This window comes from Gigantopelta aegis, chromosome 8, assembly GCF_016097555.1.
Source record: "Gigantopelta aegis isolate Gae_Host chromosome 8, Gae_host_genome, whole genome shotgun sequence".
Classification (NCBI taxonomy): Eukaryota; Metazoa; Mollusca; class Gastropoda; order Neomphalida; family Peltospiridae; genus Gigantopelta; species Gigantopelta aegis.
This window is the reverse complement of record NC_054706.1, coordinates 70,049,479-70,062,366: the sequence shown is the minus strand read 5'-3', so window position 1 is coordinate 70,062,366 and position 12,888 is coordinate 70,049,479. Positions and strand designations below refer to the sequence as shown.

The 12,888-nt window shown below is 38.3% G+C and overlaps 1 protein-coding gene across 1 annotated transcript; it reads left to right on the top strand.

Moving 5' to 3' along the window:
- The first annotated feature begins 3,617 nt into the window (after positions 1-3,617).
- Positions 3,618-11,390, top strand: LOC121379805 (perivitellin-2 67 kDa subunit-like). Its single transcript, XM_041508456.1, has 6 exons — positions 3,618-3,837; positions 5,230-5,417; positions 6,854-6,908; positions 8,299-8,580; positions 9,089-9,159; positions 10,220-11,390. Exons 1-6 carry the CDS (start codon positions 3,619-3,621, stop codon positions 11,148-11,150), a joined length of 1,746 nt encoding a protein of 581 aa, XP_041364390.1. The 5' UTR covers position 3,618; the 3' UTR covers positions 11,151-11,390.
- Positions 11,391-12,888: the final 1,498 nt, after the last annotated feature.

The following is a 12,888-nucleotide window of genomic DNA, read 5'->3' as shown; positions in this document are numbered from 1 at the left end:
GGGTCGTCTCATATCTCCATAACATATTTATATCCATAGATGTATGGTATAACACCTTTCCAGGGGTCGGTGGGGGTGGAGGGGGTTGCCTTGAAATTTTGACAGTGGCCATCGGTTGGCATACGCGTTACATGTAAGGGTGTGTCTATAATTATGTAACGCTCTAGAGGAAGAGGAACAGGGTGTTGTGTTCGATTTACGTAACATTTATCAAGACTATATGTCATTTCTATTCATTGCTTAGAACTAAAAGGGCGGGGGGGGGGGGTTAATTAGGCGGTCGGTCTAGGAATCGATCCCCATTGGCGGGCTCGTTCCAGCCAGTGCGCCATGACTTGTATATAATAGGCCATGGTATGTGGTATCCTGTCTGTGGGATGGTGCATATAAACGATCCTTTGCTAAACAAAATGTAGCGGGTTTCCAAGGCGCGTGCAGGGATTTTAGCGGGGTTTGGGGTTATAGACCGTGTTGAGCAAAATGGCAGCAAACTCAGGAATGTCCCTTTAACACTCGTAAAATTAAGAAGTGAAAACGTTCAATGTCTGCTTTAGTATATTTTATAAACAGAATATACATGATCAATGTGTTATACAAACCAAACTTTGAAAGTTCTACTTACACTTTATAAAATATTAATTCTGAAATAGGAAGTTACGATTGTCGATAATACGTTGTCAAGATCAAACCGGTTTTATCGAAAGACTAGTACCCTATCCTCAACCGAACGTTCTTCATACAGCGTAAGATTTCTCATTTCATTTTTTGACATGACCCTTACAATTTGAAATCCGCAAACGCACGTGTTAACTGAAACTGACAACAGGCTGTCGCCTAGCAATGGCGGCACAGGCGATGAATCGAGCGTATATTTTTGACGATCTCCGTTCATAGCGAACACACACGAGTTTTTTAAAAGTGCATTTGAGCTTGTATTTCATATTTGGACATGATGTTATACTATGGTAACCAGAGACTGTAACTTTAACAACGTATGCAACTCGTTTTTGCTCGTTGGATACGTTTTTAAACAACTCGTAAGATATACGGTATCTAACGGCCGCTCATGTAGTATTCTCTATCTATCAATAATGCATGATGGCGATTTTACAACGATTTGTTTATTTAAAAAATTTTTTATTGTTTTTTCGAAATTTAAAGATTATACAATGTATTTTGAAATGTACGCCCGTTAAACATTATATACTATGGTGACAGAGACACCAGCTTAACTGCGTTAAAGGCACAAATCCTAATTATTAGTGTAAACTATTTTCGGCTTTTGTACACATGACTCGAAACTTCTTGTCTATAAATAATTATTTTTCAGCAAACTCAGTGCGTTCCTGGCGTCTTAGTGCAGTTCCACACACACACACACACAAACACACACACACACACACACACACACACACACACACATACACACACACGCACGCACGCACGCACACACACAATCCCTAATTATTAGTGTAAAATATTTTCGGCTTTTGTACACATGACTCGAAACTTCTTGTCTATAAATAATTATTTTTCAGCAAACTCAGTGCGTTCCTGGCGTCTTAGTGCAGTTCCACACACACACACACACAATGCGCACACAAGCACAAACATACATGCACGTACAAATTCGGGGGAAACGATAGCGATATTATAGCAAAATGAGCTGGCTTCAAACCTTTTCATAATTCATTTTCATCATTTAACCCTCAATATTGTTGTAATCCATGTAAAAATGCATAATGATTTGTTTACAACCTCAAATAGCCCTTTGGCAGCAGTGAATAATATTGTTATCTAGATCCGGGCTTTTTTTTTTAATTTGGGAATTTGGCTGTTGTGACCGATATTCTTACGTTGTTTTGAACGTCGCGGTGCGTGTTATTCCAAATGAACGACATACTATTGAGTTACGTAACCCATAAGTCGTTCACACATATTGCGACGCTCACAAAGACACCAGGCCTGCAGTAACCATATCTGGAAAGGAAGGGCACACTCTCGGGGGGGGGGGGGGGGGGGGGGGGGGGGGGGGGGGGGGGGGGGGGGGGGGGGGGGGGGGGGGGGGGGGGGGGGTGTGGGTGGGGAGGGGGGGGGGGGGGGGGGGGGGGGGGGGGGGGGGGGGGGGGGGGGGGGGGGGGGGGGGGGGGGGGGGGGGGGGGGGCGCACACGGTCTCTAATGGTGGGGCACAAACCAGATTTTAAATAATCTTTATTTTAATACAAACATCCACAACCCCCAAAGTATCCCCCCCCCCCCCAATTTTTTTTTTTTTTAAAACCCCACACCAAAGTGTACATTTTTGTGATGAGGTGAGTGGGGCGCAGGTCTGAACACATTTTAAACCTATCCACAGATAAAGTTAGTTTATTTATAGAGCACATGGGTTTATAAATTATCTTCTGTTGGATATCAAACTTTGATAATTCTGACATATATAGTCTTTGAGAAAACCAGCTACGTTTTTCCATTAGCAGTAAGGGATCTTTTATATGCATTTTTCTGCAGACAGGACAGCACATACGACGGCCTTTGATATACCAGTCGTGGGGAAGTAGTTGGGACGAGGGAAAAATCCAACTCATGCGACTATTCTGCCGACTGAGCTAAAGTCGTATGTGATTCTTATGACCAGGTGGCCTTTATATACAGGTGAAATACATGTCCTTTTTTTTAAAGTCGACTGATATACGTGTACATCTATAGAATGTTTGACCATATATATGACTGACAGCCAGATTTTAAAATAACGCTATTTAGTATATATTGCTATTCCGACACGGCTTGGTCAGGGGCGTAGCGTGATCTGGATCGGGGTGCGTACGTGTGTGTGTGGGGGGGGGGGGGAGGGGGTGGTAGAATATGAACCAAGTGGACCCTTTTTCTATTTTGTTTTGCACCACAAGAAACTCCATAAGTATAAACCAGTATGTTTTAGTTCTGAAAGCGGACCATTTGCTTCAGCGGGGGTCGTCCGACCCCCCCCCCCCCCCCAGCATACGCCCCTGTTGGTGAAGGAACTGTTTTATTTAACGACGCACTCAACACATTTTATTTACGGTTATATGACGTCAGACATATGGTTAAGGACCACACAGATCTATAACAATATTTATTGCACATTTTATTTCTTACAGTAATATGTTTTCGATATTTAAAATGCATTAATAATTATAACATGTAAAATATATGAGACGTGTTTGTGTTTTTCTGTACTAGCACAAGTCATAAATTGTGAAATGTTAAATACAGGTTCATGTTTAGACTTACATTTTACGTCAAAAACTAATTAAGAAAAAGCCCTTCCGTTAACCTTCTATTGTTTTGAATAATGATATAGGATATCCGTAATCCGTAAAAGGTAATACGTATGTACTCTTCTTTTTTTTTTAATATATATATTTTTTTGCTTCACAAAATATATATTTCGAAACTTCGTATGCCAAACACTTCAGAATTGGGTCTCGTTTTATTATTGTTTAGGAGTAGAGACCTACTCATAAAACACGTCAACAGCGGGATCGTAAGAAGCAGACGACTGGCAGCCGAATATCCGGTTTTTTCGCGTATTTAAGAACCTGCTGCCTGCTTTATCAGCAGACACTGAGAATTCCATGATGTATCACATTGTCGTAGTGGTCTGTTTGGTGGCGACAACAGCTAGCAGCGCCCAGGACTGCGCCAATCCAACACCAGGCGTGAACAAACAGAGAAAGGGGGTTGACATCACAAAACTTGATCTTCTGCCCCTGGATTTCACCACCGCTGACGGGTTTTTGAGACCAGTAATAGACTACACGTGTAATGAAGGGAAAACATGGACAAATCAGAATCAAGTAAGTTAAAATATTATTTTAAAATTACGAAACGAACATTTGATAAAAAAAAAATTATTATGTTTTAAATTGTTTAGCTTAGAACGTTTCCTTTAAAAAATGTCTTAGACATATGTTAGGAAATATAATATTATTCAAACATTGACAGAAAGAAACAACAACAACAAAACAATCCAGATTGTCCGCAGGAATTTTTCCAGAGGGGAGCACGACATGTTAGATCACATAAACTTTAGGTATGATCCAGTATATTCAGGCACGGCGAAAGTGAATTTTTTGTTGGGTGGGGTGGAGTTGGGGTTGTATTGAGGCGGCTGACTGATTGAGATCAATGGTGCGAATTGCCCGTATTATTAGGAGAGGTTGGAAGCACGATGCCCCGGGAAACGTTTAAAACTTGATGTTCTGAAATGCATTTTCCTGCATTCTGCAAGTAAAATTCATAATTGCAAATTCTGATAAATGCAACACTCTTTAAATTAGCATTTTTCACGATATATATAAATTTTGTATTCAAGTGTTTACGCTGAATATACAAAGACCAGTCCTGTAACAAAAACTGTTGTATCTAATGAAATAATTACTTACAGTGAACAACTGTACGATCCAATCAAATAATTCGTTACAATTAGCCTACAATCGAAAATATCATGAATATTAACAACAAACAATCGAATTACTATATCATACTTTGTATAAAAATGCATTTTCTACTTGTTTTCTACAAGTAAAATTATTCATGGCAAATGTTGCTAAATAGGCCTACCATTATTTTAAATATATATATATAGCTAACATAATATACTTTAAATAGCGATTTCAGATATCAATCTTTAGAGGGGCAACACCCAGTGGATACCCATCATCCTGGCCCGTAGCCAGGCAGGAGGGGTGGGGTGGGGATGGGGAGGCATCGCCCAAACCTGAAAACAATTACCGCCCTTAGAATATGATATTTTGTTTAGATGTTTCTATAACAACCATCTACAAGTTTATTTCAAACATAAAATTGATACAGATTTCGTTTCTCAGACATAATATTGGTACGAGAATGATAAGCAGAGATTTGTTAATTAACTAAATTACATAAATTAATACATTAATATAAATTGCATTATTATGCTCCAAATATTTATGAAACGGAAATGTTTTATCTAAGAGCTATAAATTACTAAAAAATAAAGGAAAATATTTCACTTTTTAAAATTTATGTAACTCGGTACATTCAATCTGATTAAAAATCAGCTTCACTGGATCTTTAATTTCCATAGTACAGCCAGTGGAGCTGATTTTAATAAGATTGCCGGTACATTTATTTTATTAAACAATTAGACCTCTTCGCAAAGTTAAATAAAATATCTTTTTATATTTTCAAATATATTTTATTTGCAGCAAGTGTTTGACATGCCTGACCAGGTTTGGGATATATCCAGAATACCCGGCGGATGGTTGAACGCCAATACCCAAATATTCAAGAACTATCACGAAGTAAAGCGTACAATGTCATCGAGTGCTGGCTTGGGACTCAACATATTTAAAGGAGCCTTCTCGGCTAGCCGATCGTACTCGCGGTCTCAGCAGTTAGTTTTTATTTATAGAGCACATGGGTTTATAAATTATCTTCTGTTGGATATCAAACTTGATAATTCTGACATATATAGTCTTTGAGAAAACCAGCTACGTTTTTCCATTAGCAGTAAGGGATCTTTTTATATGCATTTTTTCTGCAGACAGGACAGCACATACGACGGCCTTTGATATACCAGTCGTGGGGAAGTAGTTGGGACGAGGGAAAAATCCAACTCATGCGACTATTCTGCCGACTGAGCTAAAGTCGTATGTGATTCTTATGACCAGGTGGCCTTTATATACAGGTGAAATACATGTCCTTTTTTTTTTAAAGTCGACTGATATACGTGTACATCTATAGAATGTTTGACCATATATATGACTGACAGCCAGATTTTAAAATAACGCTATTTAGTATATATTGCTATTCCGACACGGCTTGGTCAGGGGCGTAGCGTGATCTGGATCGGGGTGCGTACGTGTGTGTGTGTGGGGGGGGGGGGGGGGGGGTGGTAGAATATGAACCAAGTGGACCCTTTTTCTATTTTGTTTTGCACCACAAGAAACTCCATAAGTATAAACCAGTATGTTTTAGTTCTGAAAGCGGACCATTTGCTTCAGCGGGGGTCGTCCGACCCCCCCCCCCCCCCCCCCCAGCATACGCCCCTGTTGGTGAAGGAACTGTTTTATTTAACGACGCACTCAACACATTTTATTTACGGTTATATGACGTCAGACATATGGTTAAGGACCACACAGATCTATAACAATATTTATTGCACATTTTATTTCTTACAGTAATATGTTTTCGATATTTAAAAATGCATTAATAATTATAACATGTAAAATATATGAGACGTGTTTGTGTTTTTCTGTACTAGCACAAGTCATAAATTGTGAAATGTTAAATACAGGTTCATGTTTAGACTTACATTTTACGTCAAAAACTAATTAAGAAAAAGCCCTTCCGTTAACCTTCTATTGTTTTGAATAATGATATAGGATATCCGTAATCCGTAAAAGGTAATACGTATGTACTCTTCTTTTTTTTTTAATATATATATTTTTTTTGCTTCACAAAATATATATTTCGAAACTTCGTATGCCAAACACTTCAGAATTGGGTCTCGTTTTTATTATTGTTTAGGAGTAGAGACCTACTCATAAAACACGTCAACAGCGGGATCGTAAGAAGCAGACGACTGGCAGCCGAATATCCGGTTTTTTTTCGCGTATTTAAGAACCTGCTGCCTGCTTTATCAGCAGACACTGAGAATTCCATGATGTATCACATTGTCGTAGTGGTCTGTTTGGTGGCGACAACAGCTAGCAGCGCCCAGGACTGCGCCAATCCAACACCAGGCGTGAAACAAACAGAGAAAGGGGGTTGACATCACAAAACTTGATCTTCTGCCCCTGGATTTCACCACCGCTGACGGGTTTTGAGACCAGTAATAGACTACACGTGTAATGAAGGGAAAACATGGACAAATCAGAATCAAGTAAGTTAAAATATTATTTTAAAATTACGAAACGAACATTTGATAAAAAAAAAATTATTATGTTTTAAATTGTTTAGCTTAGAACGTTTCCTTTAAAAAATGTCTTAGACATATGTTAGGAAATATAATATTATTCAAACATTGACAGAAAGAAACAACAACAACAAAACAATCCAGATTGTCCGCAGGAATTTTTCCAGAGGGGAGCACGACATGTTAGATCACATAAACTTTAGGTATGATCCAGTATATTCAGGCACGGCGAAAGTGAATTTTTTGTTGGGTGGGGTGGAGTTGGGGTTGTATTGAGGCGGCTGACTGATTGAGATCAATGGTGCGAATTGCCCGTATTATTAGGAGAGGTTGGAAGCACGATGCCCCGGGAAACGTTTAAAACTTGATGTTCTGAAATGCATTTTCCTGCATTCTGCAAGTAAAATTCATAATTGCAAATTCTGATAAATGCAACACTCTTTAAATTAGCATTTTTCACGATATATATAAATTTTGTATTCAAGTGTTTACGCTGAATATACAAAGACCAGTCCTGTAACAAACTGTTGTATCTAATGAAATAATTACTTACAGTGAACAACTGTACGATCCAATCAAATAATTCGTTACAATTAGCCTACAATCGAAAATATCATGAATATTAACAACAAACAATCGAATTACTATATCATACTTTGTATAAAAATGCATTTTCTACTTGTTTTCTACAAGTAAAATTATTCATGGCAAATGTTGCTAAATAGGCCTACCATTATTTTAAATATATATATATAGCTAACATAATATACTTTAAATAGCGATTTCAGATATCAATCTTTAGAGGGGCAACACCCAGTGGATACCCATCATCCTGGCCCGTAGCCAGGCAGGAGGGGTGGGGTGGGGATGGGGAGGCATCGCCCAAACCTGAAAACAATTACCGCCCTTAGAATATGATATTTTGTTTAGATGTTTCTATAACAACCATCTACAAAGTTTATTTCAAACATAAAATTGATACAGATTTCGTTTCTCAGACATAATATTGGTACGAGAATGATAAGCAGAGATTTGTTAAATAACTAAATTACATAAATTAATACATTAAATAAATTGCATTATTATGCTCCAAATATTTATGAAACGGAAATGTTTTATCTAAGAGCTATAAATTACTAAAAAATAAAGGAAAATATTTCACTTTTTAAAATTTATGTAACTCGGTACATTCAATCTGATTAAAAATCAGCTTCACTGGATCTTTAATTTCCATAGTACAGCCAGTGGAGCTGATTTTAATAAGATTGCCGGTACATTTATTTTATTAAACAATTAGACCTCTTCGCAAAGTTAAATAAAATATCTTTTTATATTTTCAAATATATTTTATTTGCAGCAAGTGTTTGACATGCCTGACCAGGTTTGGGATATATCCAGAATACCCGGCGGATGGTTGAACGCCAATACCCAAATATTCAAGAACTATCACGAAGTAAAGCGTACAATGTCATCGAGTGCTGGCTTGGGACTCAACATATTTAAAGGAGCCTTCTCGGCTAGCCGATCGTACTCGCGGTCTCAGCACACCATTACACATTCCTCCAAGTACATAGAGGAGGTCTCGTCCTACAGTTCGGCTGTTCGGGTCGGTCTTCACAAAAACTACAGAAACTATAAGGTATGTATGATTAAAAAATCCATTAAAGTCGCCCACCTTTTTTTGCAAGGCACGCGCCTTTTTTGTTGCGATATAATGCATTTGGAGATATATTTCAAACAGCAGAATGACCACAAAGACATTGCATTTGATAAAATCGGGAATTTAAATAAGAAGTTATAACCAGTAATGACATTTTTAATAAAATTTTAGGGCTACCGATTTTTTTCTGAGGGCTACCAGACTTCATAAACTTGTAGCCCTGGCAGGCTACCACTAAACAAATATTAAGGTTAGAGCTTGAATGTGTAATTTAAAAGTGAAAAAGACATAATAGCTAAGAATAGTTTGCCTAATAAATACCTTTTAAAATATGATTGATTAAAATCCACTGGTTTTACAAATAACGTAATTACATTGGTATTTAATGATATAACTTTAGAACTTTATGAAGCTACGACTGTGCCACGACTGTGCCACGACTTCTCTCGTGATGGAATTGCATATAAAAGACTCCTTTTTATTCCAGAGAAGTTTACTCTCGTTCTATAGACCAAATGCCACGGTCTCAATATCACAAATAACGCCGCTAGTGATTAGGTAGTAATGTTTTACAGCTTGCTGGACAGTTAACTTACACATTACTTCGAACGTTTTGTTTAAATTATAAGTTTTGGCAAGTCCAACGCGTTTGTGGTCATCCTGGTCTTTAGCCCATGATTAAAATATGATCTAAATATCAATACCTCTCCCCCGACTGTTTTGTTTTTGTTTTTGTTTATTCTTTTTGTTTGGGTTTTGTGAGGATTTTGTTTTGTAAACCCTAATAACCAACGTCTGTTTAACTATTTAAACAGAATGAATGAAGCAATGAATGTTTAACGACACCCCAGCACGAAAAATACATCGGCTATTGGGTGTCAAACTATGGTAATGCAAACAAATAAAGTGATGATCAACATCAATATAAAAATTCAAGATTTAAATAAAAACACAGTGTAAAGAACTGTGAAAAAATACAAATATCACAGATAGATACTGACTTTTATTCAAAATTTTAATTGTATCCCTAAGAAAAACAAGGGGATTTGTACTGTATTGGCCATTCTCAAAGAGAATGTTACACCCCTTCACCACGGTGAGGTTACAGCATGCGCAGGGGCCATTTAAACAGACACAATTGTTTTGTAGTCTCAACATTTGGTTTTTGATCATATCAAAATTCAGAGATAGTGCGGTGTTTGAAATTAAATGACAGCTAATAACTAATAAAAACTGTCGTGGACTCATATTAAACAAAACCTACAGTATAAACATATCATCGAGAACTGAACACGTCTTATTTAAAATAATATTACAAGATTACTACCCCTAAAACAATTCCTTAAAAACCACCCATATCGCCACCTAATGACAACCAATTCAGTCAAAGAGAGCCAAATGTGGTGACATGCGAATATGTGAACGTTAACAATGGTTTTGCTAATTCGGAAGTTGCTAATTTATCAACGTTTTAATCACTATGTTCTTCTTCATTATACTATTTCTTAAATTGTGGGTATCTGATCTACATGATTGAAAGGGTCAATTTGTTAAACGAAGTATGAGTGAATAAATTAATATTACTTTTTAATATTGATTTTTCTTTTTTTCAAAACAGATATTATGGGGGAGACACAAACCTATTAGCCGGCAATGGAATTCCAACATGGCAGCCGACAGTTTCAGCAAATCCGTGGCTCTTCTCAGGGGAGCTAATTCCCATCAGCGAATTCATCCAGGATGACGCGAAACGAGCATCAATGGAACGGGCAGTGGCTGCCCACGTGAACAAGGCGTATCTGCGCGAGCTGGTGAGAATTTTATTGAGTGCGGGACAGCGGTACAATCACGGGGGTGCAGACATCACTGAGTTACTGGGACGAGTGAGGGCAGCACTGGCTCAAGTGATTCCTCAACAAAGCGTCGTCGATGCTCTTGGTCAGGAAGTGGAGGAGGATTTCATTGTGCCCGATTGGTTCACGACGCAGACGCAGCTGTGCTACAGATGGTACCCGGATGACGATGGCGGGCAATGTGGTGGAGGGGTTGGCAGGAACCTGTGCGCCAAGCCAGGGGAGATGACTCAGTATTACAGGGACGACACAGACCAGAGAAGCGGAGGCTGCTGGATGAGCTGGGGAATCATTCCCCTCACAAACAGTCGGCCATCTTGGTTCAACGCCGTACAGCTGTGTTATCGTTGGCAACATGACCTTTTTGGCGGACAGTGCGGGGGTGGTGCAGCACGAGAAATGTGTGCAGGTGTCGGCAGCTACACGCCGTACTACCGCGACAACACCGATCAACGTGCCGGTGGATGTCAAATGTCATGGCGACTCAAGATCCCCGCCACTGTTCCACAGTGGTTGAAGAACGCCAAGCTGTGTTTCTACTGGTATCCGGACGGTGATGGCGGACAGTGTGCCGATGGCGGCAGCATCAGCAGAGAGCTTTGCGTCACGGCCAACACGTGGACACGCTACTACAGGGACGGCACCGACAGACGCAGCGGTGGGTGCAGGATGAGTTGGGGAATCCATCTGGCCTAGAAACGTTGACAGCCACAAGTCCAAAAATATATTATGTGATATTACTATTACCAATGACAAGCAAAATTAATGATCTCATTGAAATACATGTGTGATCTAAAGGCAGATAGAAAGCATTTTCAAAAGGATACTGAAATCGTATGACTCTGTACCAAACCGACAAAACCTACATTCCAAGGGAAAAGTGTATATCCGTTCACACTTTTCCCATGTAATATATTTGTAACTGTATTAAAATTGATTTTAATTATCGACTTTATTGCATTGTATTCTTCATTATTTGAAGAGAAAAAAATCAAGCATTCTAATAATTCCCATTCTAGTTAATGACGTAGGGTATTGTCTTTATCCTGTCAAGGCATTCAATTAATTTATTTTCCTTATGCCATACGACATATAAGAACAAAATGATACACATTTAAATCAGAAACAGAAACAAGATGTTGGCAAGATGGTAAATATAACAATGACGGTAACTACAATACAGTACTATAGTTATAAAACATAATAGTAAATACATTTTGTACATACATGTATAGGACGATTGATTCTAGTGAGGGACACAGTAAAGTATAGTTAAAGTAAAGTTCTACCTTAGCTGTAACAGCATAAAGGAATTTACAGATATTGTTAATAACTTTGACGCTAGGGTTGTGTAATAATTGGATAAGTTTGAAGGGTTAATGTAATAATATTTCTTAATGTATTTCACACGCAATTCCATACACAATGGACAAACGAGTATGAAGTGGAATTCATCCTCTAGCCTTCTTATATTACATAATGAACATATGCGATCACTTCTGGCCAGAATATCTTCCGGTTTCAACATTAAGAGTGAGAGTGTGTTCGATATTTGGTTAGAATACATCTATATTTGGCTAAAATAGGTTTCTGTAAATATGGCTGAAGCTGAAAGATATCTGTGATATGTTTGTATAGTATACATTTTGATGAGTTATTAAGTACAACAGCAGTGTTTTGTATAAAGTTGTCTTGAAGACGTTGTTTAAATTGATATAGGAAGGCATTTTCATTTGTGACATACTGAGCTTCCGATACATAAGAATTTGTTTTCTCGCATAATAATTTGTTCATATGGTACAACCAGTTCATTTTACAATTGGGTTTACTCCGTAGTAGATCAATAAGTTCCTTGTAACAAGCTTGGAGTATTATATACAATTATCGGTTTTTAATAACGACACCCAATATTTAATAATACTAAAATTCCTTATAATCAGTTGAGGGAAACGACCAAGTTCATAATAAATCATAACAAAATAGGTAGATTTTCAAAGTAAGACCGGCCTCTGTGGCGTCGTGGTCAGGCCATCGGTCTACAGGCTGGTGGGTACTGGGTTCAGATCCCAGTCGAGGCATGGGATTTTTAATCCAGATACCGACTCCAAACCCTGAGTGAGTGCTCCGCAAGGCTCAATGGGTAGGTGTAAACCACTTGCACCGACCAGTGATCCATAACTGGTTCAACAAAGGCTATGGTTTGTGCTGTCCTGCCTGTGGGAAGCGCAAATAAAAGATCCCTTGCTACCTGTTATCAGAATGACCATATGTTTGACGTCCAATAGCCGATGATAAGATAAAAAATCAATGTGCTCTAGTAGCGTCGTTAAATAAAACAAACTTTACTTTTTTGAAAGTAAAAATGGGAAATTTCTCATTCGGCCTGAAGAGAATAAAGCCGATATCCTACGTCAATAACTAGTTATTATCTTTA